At 45.1% G+C, this 14599-nt stretch overlaps 2 protein-coding genes across 2 annotated transcripts; one reads left to right on the top strand and one right to left on the bottom strand.

Moving 5' to 3' along the window:
• Positions 1 to 62: 62 nt before the first annotated feature.
• Positions 63 to 9302, bottom strand: XPC (XPC complex subunit, DNA damage recognition and repair factor). Its single transcript, XM_056501624.1, has 16 exons — positions 9188 to 9302; positions 8381 to 8582; positions 8052 to 8188; positions 7653 to 7776; positions 7153 to 7237; positions 6529 to 6686; positions 6195 to 6315; positions 5912 to 6001; positions 4579 to 5502; positions 3934 to 4094; positions 3604 to 3685; positions 3032 to 3166; positions 2370 to 2539; positions 2077 to 2170; positions 1779 to 1868; positions 63 to 1357 (listed from the first exon to the last, which is right to left on the bottom strand). Exons 1-16 carry the CDS (start codon positions 9300 to 9302, stop codon positions 1148 to 1150), a joined length of 2898 nt encoding a protein of 965 aa, XP_056357599.1. The 3' UTR covers positions 63 to 1147.
• A 91-nt stretch (positions 9303 to 9393) lies between these two features.
• Positions 9394 to 13844, top strand: LSM3 (LSM3 homolog, U6 small nuclear RNA and mRNA degradation associated). The gene is made up of 4 exons (XM_056501641.1): positions 9394 to 9457; positions 11876 to 11986; positions 13049 to 13144; positions 13433 to 13844. The coding sequence occupies exons 1-4, from the start codon at positions 9437 to 9439 to the stop codon at positions 13511 to 13513; spliced, it is 309 nt and encodes a 102-aa protein (XP_056357616.1). The 5' UTR covers positions 9394 to 9436; the 3' UTR covers positions 13514 to 13844.
• The last annotated feature ends 755 nt before the right edge of the window (positions 13845 to 14599 follow it).

Here is a 14599-nt window from a genome sequence, read left to right as displayed (position 1 = left end):
ATGTTTCATATCCATTTTAAGAAGACTGGGAGTTACTGTGCATTCCAAAAACAGACAATATATTCTTTTCAAACTTTATTTTGATCTACAAACACAGTACAAAAATAATTTTTTTTATTAATATAATTACATGAAAGCCATTTTCTTACATTTCAGTCTCTGTGACTATGTCCAGCAATGACTAAATTTTTTCCCCTCCATTTCTGAAGAGACTGTGTCAGTGGAATTTAGATACATAATGCTGCCAAAGACAGATCAGTATTTCTACTAAAAAAAAGCAGGAAAAGCTTATGTAGATTTAACATTCCTCTCTCAAGTTTTTTAATGCTATGATACTGGATAACAAGAATTCTGTGGTTTTGGTAAATTTTGTTCCAGCAGTGAGAATTAGCCAGTTTTACAATTTTTGCTCCAGAATAGGATCTTGATAAGCAGAAGGAAATATGTATATATTCAAACTGCTTAAGGCAGCATAATTGAACCTTAAGTTTGTAATAAGGACAGGGCTTCTCTCTTCCACAGCACAAGATTTCTGAGATTAAAGGAAGATGGTAGGCTGAAAAGCCAAACTTACATCACAAAATGCAAGTATTCTTTAGAAAGTATTAATTCCTCCATATTCTGATTGTGGGGGGTTTTATTAGACCTTAAAGGAAGTATTTCCCCTTGAGATAGAAAGGCCAGAACTCTACCTCACCCCTCTGATTTGGGTAAGCTATGGATCAAAGCAGACATCAGCATTCCTTTGGCCACCTCTCTGCAGTCAGGTAAAAAGCAGCTGGGTGCTTTAATTCTTAGCAAGCAGAGAAGAATGGAAACGAGAAAAATGGGAAAAGAGACTGCTACTGACAGAGTCCCTCAGGAAACTCAACTGTTAAGTGCTGAGTGATACAAAAGAGAGCAAAAACCCCAACGAAGCAAAGTGATCTGGAAAGTGCAGCTCTTCACCCCAGTCCATGGCAAAAGGAAGAATCTAACACCTAAGTGATACCTGTGATCTCAAAGGAAAGTGGATACTGAATTAGGTTGGTCCCTGACAGCTCAGAAACACAAGTGCATAGGAAGACCCTAAGGCCCTAACTGGTAAAGGATAATTTTATCATGACTATTTTTCCTGCATCTGAAAGCAGCAAAGAAAATCTTGCCATCACAATTTCTCAAAAGGGAACAACTGAGCTGCTTCTCCTCTCTTTTCTCGCTTGCTCTTTTTGGTTGTTTTCTCTCCTTGTTTCTCTAGCTGGCGATTTTGGGGCCAGTACATGGCCGTGTTCCCCACTGCGCTCTCTGAGCTCGGAGCTCCTTCTTCATCAGAAGAGAAACCCCCTCCTTTTTCTGTCTCAGGTGCTGATGGCTCATTCTGGAAGAAAGAGGTGTGAAAACCAGAAAATCACTCTAAGAATCACTTGTAACTGCCACTTTTTAAAAGGGCTGTCTTTGGTCACAGTGACACTGAGTGACCTTACAGAAGTTGGTTGCTCTGTTTGGGCTTCCTACCCAAAATGCTTCTATTTCTGAACACAAAACGTTCTTGCAACACAAGCATTTTTGAGAACAGAAGAATAAATCTTGGAAGGGGTATGATAAAACAGAAAATAGTATAAAATTAAAAAGATTAATTCCTTGTTAAACTGTAACAAATATTTGATGAACATCACCAAACTGAACTTCTGAACTTTTTTGACTAGCCGAAGACTTTTGAGCAACTGCACTCCAGAAATTTTACTCTACAGTTAAAATAACCTCCAGAAAATTAAATGACTAACAGAAATGCAGGATACCTTGATGGAGTAGCGTTGCTTCAGTCTCTCCCTGATGAGAAGTCCTTTTGTCAGCAGTTTCCAATTTCCTAGAGCTCTTTTCTCACGCTTCTGTGGGAGATTTTTATGGGAAACAGAAAAATTTACTACTGTGAGTTTCAATGTATTTATGCACTGGAAAAGGAAAGCTTTGAGATTTTTAAACTGTCATCAAAAAAGCCTGGTGCTTGTTGCTTACACAGCCCACCCTGTTTGCCCAGTTTCAATGACATTTAGTCTGTAAATATAACAATAAGAAAGTTGCAAAAATAATTCTCACCTCCTTCTCCTTCTTTTCTATTTCTGCTTGTTCATTTTCCCAGGCAGCAACAAGGATGTCTTTATACTCCTCACACACTACATACCCATCAGTACTAGGAAGGAGAACACAATCCCATCAGCTAGGAGAAGGAAAAAGAAAGGGAACAAATGCCTGCTGACCCAGCCCAAAAGCTGCAGAATACTGACAGAACTGCCTGTCTCAAAGGATCAAAGTGTGTAACTGGTCACATGCTGACCTTAACACAAGAGATACAACTTCAGCAGGACATCAGCAAAGCAGCTTTTACATACACTGGGTGTGAGTAGCCACCATGAAAATCAAATCCAGTGATGGCTTGAGCACAGTCAATGTTCAGCTTCCGTGCCACTCGGTTCAGGTTTGGAAGTTTCAGCTGCACGCAGCCAACAGGCATCATGGATGGCAAGAAGAGATAGACGTTTCCATATTCATTCCGAGGAACCTGTTATGGCATGATTAAAGGGAGATGGTGATAATCCTGCTTTCTGGAGATAGGTGAAAATACCTACTGCAACTCAGGGACTCTCCCCTCCTGACCTGTTACATTCCACTCCAGCATTCAATTAATATTCACATGACAAGGTACAAGCCTAGATTTTAGCTGCATGGTTATCTCCTAGCTATGTTCTCTGCCCAAGCTTTGTTACTCAGGCTGTAATGCAGAGAATTAGAAAGGCAAAACATGGGCTAGGAAGATGAGATCAACAAAATTTTGACTTTAGCAGTCTGCACTCACTACCTATACTTGTGAAAGAAAGGCCTCGGTAGAGTTTTAACTATTTCCTCCAGTGAACATTTACCTCTGAACTCTTAATCCTGAGTCCAGATATTACTGACTGATCTCACACCTGAAACATACAACTTCTGGAAAATAAAGCCCAGAGCTCCACACAAACCACCTCCTCTGGCCCCAGCCCTCACCCTTCCCAGCTACCTTTCCATCCACTGCTATGGGAGGCTGGTACTCCTCTGTCTGCCAGCGGCCAAACAGCGCCAGGTCCGGCCGGTCCCGGTTCGCCGGCTCTGCCAGGCGCGCCTTCCTCGCCCGGTTGGAAAACCCTTTTACCATCTGCAAGTACAACAACCAGGCCTGGAACATCACCAGAAGCTGACAGTGGTTTCAGGTTTTCCTAGGACACCAAAGGAGAAGGTTCTGGGAGAGCAGAAATGCTATTTCCTAGCTTCAATATCCACTGCCTGTAAATGACAACCACTTCACCTGTATGCAACAGGCAGAGATCCAGCAGTGCATATCAAACACTGGGATGCCTTTGGAGAAGGTGAAAAGGGAGCAGTTCTGCCAGATACCCTTGGGGTAGGAAAAAAAACAAAGCTAGGCTTTAAGCAGCATGTAGGAACAACCAGCACAGCAGGTAGACAGTACAACTACCACAAACCATGCAAGCAAGTGTAAAATCTACATCTGCTGACAAGACAGAAGACAAAAACTGAGCTTGAGCTTTGGAGGGCAGATGGACTGCACAGGAGGAAGTCAAACCCTCTTACCTTGTAAGGCACTTCTCCAACCCTCACCACTCGAGCTTGCTTCAGCCAAGTGTCCCTGGAGTGAAGTGTATGTATGCAGTCTCTGAAAAGCACAGAAAGAAGCAAAGGTAAGAGTTTTCAAGTCATCCATAACAGATCCACAATAAACTTACCACATCAGGAATAATAAAAGAGCTGTATCTTAGTGATACACAAATGCTGTCAGAGCAGCCAAATGCTTCACCTGTTTATGCGTGTAGTCTGAGACTACTGCTGATACCATCATGCAAATTAGCTCTCCAATTTGTTACAAAGATCACAGATGCAGGTGCCAATAGGTGCACAACTCACCTGGAGTAGACAGCCTCTCCCCTGCAGTATCCTAAGATAGCAGCTGACTCAGGATAGATGGCCTGGAATTTCAAGAGGTGCCTCTTCAGTGCATAGAGAGGGTGGTTTTTGTACTCTCCAATTGCTGTTGGTAGAGGTTGATCTTGAAGCTTCAATTGAAACTGTAGGAATTATACAGAAAAGAGTAATTTCCCAACTTTTTCACTACCGTTTGTAAGAAAATAAGAATGACTATAATATGAACCAAAGAAAAAAAAACACCAGGAACTTATCAGATGAGCAAAGATGAGACCAAAACATTCTTGCTGCAAATAAGTACTTAGATGTCTACCCTGACCTATGCATTTTTAAAAACTCTCTCCAGGAAGAGCAATACTAAACACTATACAAACATTACTAGTAAGTTTCCAGCACAAGCTGTGCATACTTCTGCTATGCAAACTTGTTTGAACAACCTCCATAATTTAATATTATTTAAATTTATCACTGTATATTCTCTTTAAAACATGTTCAATCTCAACATCTCAAGTTCAAATACAAACCTCCTTCCTCACAGAAAGAGATTTCTAATGCTTTTTGTCTGAATGAGAATCCAGGGACTGGACTCCTGGCACTATGAGTCCTGAACAACCTCCTGCCATTTACCTCACTTTCTTCCTTCTTGTCTCTCTCCACATAGGGACTTTCATACGGCTGCAGAGTCTCTTCCCACCACTCGGGGTCCACACGGCTCTTCCTTGTTGAGGTCATCCACACTGGATCATACCTCTGTGTCACATCCCTGACAGTCCCATCGTTGTCAAATCCCACAACATAGAAAAGCGGCTTTGTGGCATGTGCATAGCACAGCTGGGGCTGGCCCACATTGCCATGAACACAGTCTACACAAACCCATTTGTCCTCAGGCTCAAGGAAAACCTCCAGCCACTGGTCTGTGCCCACTGCTTTTCTCACCTCCTGCTGTCCCTCATCCTCATCACTAGAAATGATTTTGTTTCTTTTCCTCTGTGCCTGAGGCAAGGCTGGAGTTGTAGTTTTTGCTGGCTTAGTCTCAGCTCCACACAATTTTTCTGACAGCCTTGTTTCTGAAGTCTTAGTTTTTGACCTTTTTATAGTTGTCAGCTTTGAATTCTGGGAGGCCTGTGAGCTCCTCCGCCTTTTAGGGACAGTTTCAAAATCTTCATCAGAGACATCACTCTCCTCCTCTGAAACCTCAAATTCTGAAGCACTGCCCTCATCACTTCCACTCTCTTCCTTGTAACACACTTTGGAGGCCACTCGTCTCCTGCGGTTGTTCTTGGGCCTGACTGGTACATCTTTTTCTGCTGAACTGGTCTCATTGTTTGACTCCTTCTGCTCCTGGCTGCCTTTAGTCGACTTTGACTTGAGTGTCCTCTCAGTCTGTGCAGTTTTTGGTTCCTTGTTGTTTTCTTTGCCCTCTGAGGATTTCTCGTCCTGCTTGGCTGTTTTGCACGGGCATTTTTTTGCCACAGCTTTGGGTGTTGTGGCAGAACTCTCCTGCCCCTCAGAGGTGCTGCTGTGAGACAGCCTCTTGGATGAGCTCTTTCCCTGCAGAGAAACAGGCCGGGTCACTTTTATATCCACAGCTAAGAATATGGTAAAAAAAAAAAAGACTGAAATCAGCCCAAGGTTCACGTAGATCAAAGGTTGGCATGCACAGTCAATTCACTAGAAAACTTCAGGCAACTGGCTGAAGAGAGGCGTACTCATGCAGCAAGAGTTGCCCTCTAAGTTTTAAAGAAATGTAAACCCACTGAATCATTAAGAAGTCTTAGCTGAAACACAGAAATAAGCAGCTTTTTTAAAGAAGAAAATTAAAAATTAAGAGTGTGCATTTTCTGCAATGTAGACAGAACCCTGGTTCATGTAGTAACAGATTCACTGCAAACTGTAACAGCCAGGAAGTTTTTTTAATCAGTGACCTATTCCTTATTCCACACAAATAACAAAAAACTACCTTTGGTCTTGTCTCCTTGAGAGGAATAGGCTGAAAAGACAGCACGAGGCGACACAGCAGCTGCAATGCTCGCAGAATAATTAAAAATATCTGCAAAACAGATTAAATTGAGTAATTTATTCACAGAAGGTCTCGAGATAAAAATACAAAAAAACAACAAGCTACAGAATCACTTAAGTCAACAATCTGCTTTCTTCACATCCACCCCTCCCACCACTTTGTGTATGATCTGACACACAGCACCCAAAGTCACCAGCTGACCCTGCACTTCCCAGTCTCTTACATGAACAAGCTCCTCATCATCCTGTGCAGTGTAGATGGCAAACCTCCTCTCCAGTGTTGACTGAAGGGGCTCTACTTTTTCAGTGGAAAGCTCATCATTGACAGTGAAGGTTCCAACAAACCTGAAATACAAGACACCTGCTCATTATCCAGTGTTTGTGACTGTATTCTTAAACTTCAGAGTCCACTCTCTCCTCCTCTAAAAAGCACAGCCCCTCTCACCCTTGTGTATAAAATTTTAAAAAAACCAAAGAAAATAGCTAGTTACAGTTACCCTTCTCCCTGAACCCTAGCTCTACATTCTAAGTGGCAGCAGGATCAGAAGAGAGTTTTACCATTTCACCAAGTTGGAAAGGTAGACAAGGCCCATCTGGCCTGCGGGCACTTGGGTGAAGCGGGTGGGGATGATGGACAGACCGATGGCGAGGAGATCTGGCTGGCTGCAGATCCTGTTCCTATAGAAACCGTTTGCTAATAAACACAGCAAGTGAACCTGAGAGAGAAGAATTTAAAAGTGAGTTCACAAGAAATCTTCCTTATTGGAACTACTGTCCATGGTAAAGACAAGGAATACTTCACTGCTCCTTTTAACAGAGAGGTTACAATGAAGCCTCCCAAGCTTCACTGCTGTCTTCAGAAGATAGTAAAGCACTGAAGTGTTTGCAAGTGTCTCGTCCTCTGACTGGCAGTTTAACCCCAGCAGAATAGGAAGCTATCCCTCTATGCAGAAATATACATCCTACTCACGTATGCTTTGAGTTAGAATTTTACAGGCCCTGGTGTTTCAAATTCACAACTTAGGAGGAACTTTAAGGAGCATCAGGACTCCAGCCTCTTTATTTTTCACTTCTAGCCATGGCCCCACGTTATTTTATAAAGATTAGTTTCTTTTGATTAAAATCAGTTCAGACACCTTTATCCTCAATTTCTTCTCTGCCATGGTTCTCTGTGACAAGTACCTTATGTGTGTCCTCACGAACCTCCTTGCTGAAACGTTTCATCATTCTCCGAAGGTACATCTCAAACTCAGCTTTTCTTTTTTCTCTGCAGATTACAAAAGAAAAGGATGTTGTGCGATTTCTGTGAACCTGCCTTTCTAGATTCCCGAACTGGGTCAGTTCACAAAGAGAATCCATCCCAGAGAATCTTCTGTGCACACTTAAGGAAAGGTTTTATGACTGGCTATGTGAACAGGCTGTTAAGGTTTTGCAGTAACACAATGTCATTCATCCACAGCTCTCCCTGCAGATATCTCTCATTCCTGCCAACTTCCACAGAAGATTTTTGGTAGAACTGTCAGTTTGTAAACTGTTCTTCATCCCATCCTGCATCACTCCAACTCAAAGGTATACACCAAGTGGGGACTTTCACCCTGAACACAGCAAGTCAGTGATAGTCAAGACTTGGGGTATTTTTAACTTCAGCCTTTAGCAGCCCTCCCCCACCTGCTTGTTTTTACCTCCTCTCTCTCTTCTTCATCTGCTCTGGGGTTTCAATCTCTATCTCAACAGGATTGCTTGGTAGTCCCACTGATGGAAGAACAGCAGCTTCTTCTAACTTATCTGTAGCAGGTTCCTGAAGTTCTGTAAAAATAAAGTACTAAATTATAAATAAACATGGAATAGATTCCCAGGGAGCACAGATGATGGAATAAGAATCTACATTTTCCTTGTCAAGTGTTCAAACAACCTTTAAACAGAACACATCTAGTAACTACCAGCTCCTGGATCTTCCAATAACACTGTGTGTGCTAAGTTATTTCAAGTAACTGTGGGATGCTGTTCACCTGCTGTTAGGAATCATTGTGATATATATGCTCTTAAAAAGTGCTTAACATGAAAAAATATGCAATTGTTACCTTCCACATCCTCCCATTCATCTTCACTTTCATCATCATCATCATCATCGTTGTCAGTATCGTCTTCATCCATCTCTTTTTTAATAGGAGATTCTGTCTTTAACTTCACCTCCTTCTGAGGACACTTCAGTGAGTCACTGTTAAAATCATCAAAACAGTGGTAGCATCAGGAAACATAGGTGCTTGTTTATCAAAGACTAAAAATAGGGAAATAAATCAAGCATAACCTCTGCTTCAGTAACAACAGACTGAGTATTTGATAATCAAACCCCAGAAAGAAATAAGATGAAGAAAAAGGACCTATAGACTTGAATGACAAATAAATTTACCTGCATGTTTCCTCTTTGATACAATTCTCTTTATTTCTAGCATTCTTTTTACTTTCTTTTATTTGTGATTTTGCCTCTTCTGGTTTTGAAGGCTTAGAAGTTTTTGCTGAGTTGGAAACTTCAGCATCACAATCTTCTTCCTTTTTCTTAGATGGAGCTTTTGAGCTCTTTTTTATACTGGGTTTTTTCTCTTCAAAATCATCTGCATGTGATAAAAGAAATTAAGATTAATGTTAGAGGATGGAGTTCCATCTCCATGGCAACCTGAAACAACATCTCCACGGATTTTATTAGAGGCAGCTTCAGAAGAAAGTGAGCACTCACAATGCTGAGCATGTCACTGTTTGTTTATAAATAGGCAGGATTTGAACAGTGAGACCTGCTGGAGGAAAATACTTACGTAACTCACATGAAGTACCTAAAACTTCCTGTAGTCCAACCAATGGAATCGGCGGAAAACCAAGCATCATGCTCGCTACTCACAACAATTTATAACCAGCGACGCTGCTCTGGAGAGCCGAGATAACACAACCCTGCATGGGCTCGCTCAGGCTCTGCCAGCGTGCGAGGCAGCGTCACACACGGGTTAAGCCCGGGATCTGGGGCACTGATCCCAGCGCCGATAACCCCGCTGCCAACACAGCCGATAACCCTGCTGACAATACAGCCGATAACCGATAACCACCGCCCCCAGCCCGGTGGGACCGTCCTTCCCGAGGGCGCGCTGCCACCGCTGCCCCCCGACCCCGCGGCCTGGGGCGGCGGTGGCGCAGCTCCGGCCCGCCACAGCCTCCCTGCCGCATTCACCTTCCTCACCCTCCTCCTTCTCCTCCTCTTCCTCATCGTCCTTCTTTCGCAGCCGCCCGGAGCGCCTCTTTTTGGCGGCCGCGGGCCGGGGTGATGCGCGGCGCTTTCTGGCCATGGCGCTGCGGAGGGGGCAGGCCCGGCCCGGCCCGGCCCCGCGCTGGGGAAGCGGAGGGAAGGGGAGTAAAGGGGAGGGAAGGAAGGGGCCGGGCCATAAAGTCTCGCGGGCGGGCGCGGGAGGCGGTTTGAAAGATGGCGGATGAGGTGGACCAGGTGAGCGGCTCTCTCTTTCAGCGGATGCGGGGAGAGGCGGCTCCGGGCTGCGCGGGCTCCCCGGGAGCGCTTTCCGTGCGCGGTGAAAGCCCCGCTCGGCCTCGGAGCTTGTGCCGCTCGTGTCGGGGCGCGGGCAGGGCTCGCTGCGGGCCCGGGCACTGCCGGTGCGGGGAATGGGGGAAAGCTGCCCAGGGTAACGCCATTGGCTCTGAAGGAAGGGGGCAGCTAGAACGGAAATGTGGGATAGAGATGAGATGTGGAAGATGTGGGATGTGCACAGCGGTCTGCACGCTTCTTTACATGCGAACCTCGAACTAGAAAGGAGCCTCGGGCCGGTGTATGTGGAGGTTTCACGCCAGCCTCGGGGCCAGGCCTGGCTGCTGTGTGCCCAGCAAGGGCTCGGGGAGCGGTGTGTCCTGAGGACAGCCGGGTGTGTCTATCTGTGTGTGTGTGTGTGTGCCCGGGGTACCTGAGGTCAGCTCTGTGTGTGTGTGTGTGCGTGCCCGGGGTACCTGAGGGCAGCTCTGTGTGTGTGTGTGTGCCCGGGGTACCTGAGGGCAGCCGGGTGTGTCTATCTGTGTGTGTGTGTGTGCGTGCCCGGGGTGCCTGAGGGCAGCCGGGTGTGTGTGTGTGTGTGCCCGGGGTACTTGAGGGCAGCTCGGGGTGTGTGTGTGTGTGTGTGCGTGTGCCCGGGGTACCTGAGGGCAGCTCTGTGTTTGTGTGCCCGGGGTACCTGAGGGCAGCCGGGTGTGTCTATCTGTGTGTGTGCCCGGGGTGCCTGAGGGCAGCCGGGTGTGTGTGTGTGTGGGTGCCCGGGGTACTTGAGGGCAGCTGTGTGTGTGTGTGTGTGTGCCCGGGGTACCTGAGGGCAGCTCTGTGTGTGTGTGTGTGTGTGTGTGCCCGGGGTACCTGAGGGCAGCTCTGTGTGTGTGTGTGTGTGTGTGTGTGCCCGGGGTACCTGAGGGCAGCTCTGTGTGTGTGTGTGTGCCCGGGGTACTTGAGGGCAGCTCTGTGTGTGTGTGTGTGTGTGTGCCCGGGGTACCTGAGGGCAGCTCTGTGTGTGTGTGTGTGTGCCCGGGGTACTTGAGGGCAGCTCTGTCTGTGTGTGTGTGTGCCCGGGGTACCTGAGGTCAGCTCTGTGTGTGTGTGTGTGCGTGCCCGGGGTACCTGAGGGCAGCTCTGTGTGTGTGTGTGTGTGTGAGCGGGGTACTTGAGGGCAGCTCTGTGTGTGTGTGTGTGTGTGCCCGGGGTACTTGAGGGCAGCTCTGTGTGTGTGTGTGTGTGTGTGCCCGGGGTACCTGAGGGCAGCTCTGTGTGTGTGTGTGTGTGTGTGTGTGTGTGTGTGTGTGTGCCCGGGGTACCTGAGGGCAGCTCTGTGTGTGTGTGTGTGTGTGCCCGGGGTACTTGTGTGTGTGTGTGTGTGTGTGTGTGTGTGTGTGTGCCCGGGGTACCTGAGGGCAGCTCTGTGTGTGTGTGTGTGTGCCCGGGGTACTTGAGGGCAGCTCTGTCTGTGTGTGTGTGTGCCCGGGGTACCTGAGGGCAGCTCTGTGTGTGTGTGTGTGTGTGTGTGTGTGTGTGTGCCCGGGGTACCTGAGGGCAGCTCTGTGTGTGTGTGTGTGTGTGTGTGTGCCCGGGGTACCTGAGGGCAGCTCTGTGTGTGTGTGTGCCCGGGGTACTTGAGGGCAGCTCTGTGTGTGTGTGTGTGCCCGGGGTACCTGAGGGCAGCTCTGTGTGTGTGTGTGTGTGTGCGTCCGGGGTGCCTGAGGGCAGCCGGGTGTGTGTGTGTGCCCGGGGTGCCTGAGGGCAGCTCTGTGTGTGTGTGTGTGTGTGTGTGTGTGCCCGGGGTACCTGAGGGCAGCCGGGTGTGTGTGTGTGTGTGTGTGTGCCCGGGGTGCCTGAGGGCAGCCGGGTGTGTGTGTGTGTGTGTGCCCGGGGTGCCTGAGGGCAGCCGGGTGTGTCTGTGTGTGTGTGCGCCCTGAGGGCACCTCAGTGTGTCCCCAGGTGACTCCCTGTGCTGGCACCGGTGTCAGCGCGGGTTCGGCTGTTTCAGCCTGCGCCGTGCTGTGACACAGGTGTGCTGCTGGCTCACGCGGTGTGCGCTCTCTGCCGCAGTGTAAACTGCACCTCTGGTAAGAAAAACAGTTCACAGTGTTATAGAATGTTTTGTGGTAGAAGCGACCCTAAAGATCATCTAGTTCCAATCCCCTTGTGTGCTGCAGACTAAACTGGAATTGTTTCACTCATGGCTGGTGAATATCAGAGAATGGTAAATCAGCAGCACTCAGGTTCATCAGGATGTGAAGAAATGATTTGCATCTATGTTTGCACTCCTTTGTTTTCTGTGTCTCACAAACATTGAGGAATGGAAAAGTTCACAGGCTTCTTCTATACAAACAATGCTTTTATTTTCTTTTTTAGCAACAAACAACAAATACTGTAGAGGAGCCACTTGATCTCATCAGACTCAGTCTAGATGAGCGAATCTATGTCAAAATGAGGAATGACAGAGAGCTTAGAGGCAGATTACATGTAAGTAAAACTTCCAGAACATTGTCATGCTCATTCAGCTAAGCACTGGGCAGCCTCTCTTTATGTACAACAGTCTGTTAAACAAGTTTACCTGTAATATTCCACTGATTGATGAAAAAAATAGTTTTAAAACATGAGTAATTGCATTTCATGGTTGAAAGTGCAGAAGTGGTTGGAGAAAATAGGTTAAGAATTGTCTTGGTTACCAGTGCTGTAATGTGGTTGCTGGAAAAATCTGATATCCTCACTACTCTGTTAGCTATTAACTGCTTCCCTAGAAAGTCAAGAGATTTATTTTGTTTTTCTTGTCTCCTGAGTGATACCAAGGAACTAATTTCACTGCTTATGGCTTCCATTTATCTGTCTATGAAATAAGCAATAATGCTGCAGGCCTCTTCCATGATGTATGCTGAGGCCTCTTCCAGACTGAGGTCATCATTATCAGACAAGAATCCCTTATGGCTCGTCCTGGGAGGTGGGATGGGATGTGTATCAGCTGGGTTCTCAGATTTTGCTTTCTGCCTCCCTAAGTGCTGTGTTTTGCTGAGGAAGAGAACCAGTTGCCCCATGAGTTAACTGGGCCTCAACTCCTTTGGAAACACAGATAATGAGAGATCCATGAGGGACACATGTAGTTTACAACATGCTTTTGTAAGGTTTTTGGAGCATATGTTTAAGGTTTTGTAGCATTGTATGAGGAGCAGCTTTCTGATCCTTTAAGTTGTCACTGGGCAATCAATTCCAGGAGGCTGAACTGGCAGCAGTGTGTGGCTGGTTTAATGTTAACAAAGTGTGTCTGTCTCTGAGGTCTTGTAAGTGCTCCCACAGAATGTTTCAGAGCCATTTCCTGCAAGTAAATGTTAATGTTGTGCCTTCTTTTTGCTTCTGCAGAGTTCTCAATTGTTTATGTTTGTGCTGAGTTGTAATTAGAACTGATAATACTTTGGTTTGGTCAAAATCAGACTAAACTATTTATGTCTGAAAGTCTTGCTAAAATTCTCATTTTAATAAACTCATGTTTGAATTTTGGAAAACATAATAAACTAAATTTAATTCCTGCAGGCTTATGATCAGCATTTAAATATGATTTTGGGTGATGTGGAAGAAACTGTGACTACAATAGAGATTGATGAAGAAACCTATGAAGAGATTTATAAAGTAAGGACCAAAAAAGGAGTTAATTTTTACTCACATTTTTTATTTTTTTTTTTTTTTAACTGTGTTATATTGTTAAAGTAGTTTATTGCTAACTGTTTTTTGAACCAAGCTCTAACAGGATTTGGACAAACTTATGAAATTACACAGGATATCTAGAGACTTGGTGTTAGTTGTACTGATCTCTTCAGCATGCCAGAGCATTGAGTGTTTGTTGGAGTTGTTTCAGGTGTGTTTTTGTGATTGAAATGAATGTTTTGTAAATGTAAACTTTTCTTTCCTTCTTCACAGTCTACCAAAAGGAATATTCCAATGCTCTTTGTCAGAGGGGATGGCGTTGTGCTTGTAGCTCCCCCGTTGAGGGTTGGTTGAAGGAACAAAGGACTTAACCTTCTTGGAAAGTTCCAGACTTTTGGACAGTGGTTCATGTTTCAATCATGTCTCAAAATTCTGTGCAAGTTTTTTATAGGATATTTTTGTCTGTTCTTTTGCAAAGGGGAGGGAATGGGAAACAGTTTGTCTTGAAGAAAGTACATGTAGTCAATTGAAGCAGTGTAAAACCCAACCTGATCTGAGAATTAATGTAAACTGCTGTAAATTGGCTGCCTTGTCACATTCAGTAAAAGAATCCCTAATTTTTTCTATCTTGGGAGTAGCACTGTGTAATTTTTGTTGTTTTAAATAAATTTTGGTTTATCTTTGAGATTTGACTTGTCATGTTTTTTGTGTTGAGGGCAGAGCTAGTGCTTTATTAAGTTGTAGCATCAGCCTTGCTGTCAGAGAAAGCAGTGTCTTTAGTGTGTTGTTTTAACTTCTGTCCTTACTAATACCCAAGTCTTGCAGATTACTGGTTTTGGGGACAACACTACATCAATCAATGGTCCTGTAATTTATGGCTCTGTGTTCAAATTTCTGATGAGTATCCTCTTTGTAGAGAAATGGTGTTTGTATGAATCTTCTACCTAAGGTAAAGAAGATGGGCTTCAGTGCAATGTTTTCAGACATTTTCATTGTGGCTTTGTTAACAGAGTTGCAGTTTGCAAGGCCAGGAGGTTGTTGCTCACACACTGGGTTGCCTGCTGCATTCATTTCCCACTGTAGCGTGTTTCAGTTCTTGAATACGTGAAATTCTGCTGGGTGCTTTAAGATGCTCATAAGTTATCTGTAGTGAAGAACCTGAACAAAGGTCTTTTTTTAATACATGCTTTCTCATGCCCATCTCGTTTGCAATTTACTTTCCTTCTTGAGTAAAAAAAAAAGACACTTTTGCTATAATTATGTTTTAGAGTCATATGAGATATGTACTTCCTACAAAGCTTGACTTTTGATTTCATAAACTTAATTAACTAGGTTCTCTGTAGGATTAGCAAAAGCAGCTTGCTCTGGCACCTTCTCTTACAGTTAAAAATCTTCATAATAGTCCATAGCTTGAGACAGTGGTGAGGAATGCAAGATCTG

The sequence above is a fragment of the Oenanthe melanoleuca genome, chromosome 12 (genome assembly GCF_029582105.1).
Source record: "Oenanthe melanoleuca isolate GR-GAL-2019-014 chromosome 12, OMel1.0, whole genome shotgun sequence".
In the NCBI taxonomy this organism is placed as follows: domain Eukaryota; kingdom Metazoa; phylum Chordata; class Aves; order Passeriformes; family Muscicapidae; genus Oenanthe; species Oenanthe melanoleuca.
Note: the sequence above shows the minus strand (reverse complement) of the source record. Positions and strands in the feature narration are given on the sequence as shown.

What these genes read in the sequence shown, in the direction of transcription:
- XPC (XM_056501624.1), bottom strand. Translation starts at nt 9,302, where the DNA reads ATGGCCAGAAAGCGCCGCGCATCACCCCGGCCCGCGGCCGCCAAAAAG. An exon ending in ATGATGAGGAGCTTGTTCAT is followed by an intron (nt 6,002 to 6,194) that starts GTAAGAGACTGG and finishes TCTGTTTTGCAG; the next exon opens with ATATTTTTAATTATTCTGCG. An exon ending in GGAGAGGCTGTCTACTCCAG is followed by an intron (nt 3,686 to 3,933) that starts GTGAGTTGTGCA and finishes TGTGCTTTTCAG; the next exon opens with AGACTGCATACATACACTTC.
- LSM3 (XM_056501641.1), top strand. Translation starts at nt 9,437, where the DNA reads ATGGCGGATGAGGTGGACCAG. An exon ending in TGGCGGATGAGGTGGACCAG is followed by an intron (nt 9,458 to 11,875) that starts GTGAGCGGCTCT and finishes TTTCTTTTTTAG; the next exon opens with CAACAAACAACAAATACTGT. An exon ending in CCTATGAAGAGATTTATAAA is followed by an intron (nt 13,145 to 13,432) that starts GTAAGGACCAAA and finishes CCTTCTTCACAG; the next exon opens with TCTACCAAAAGGAATATTCC.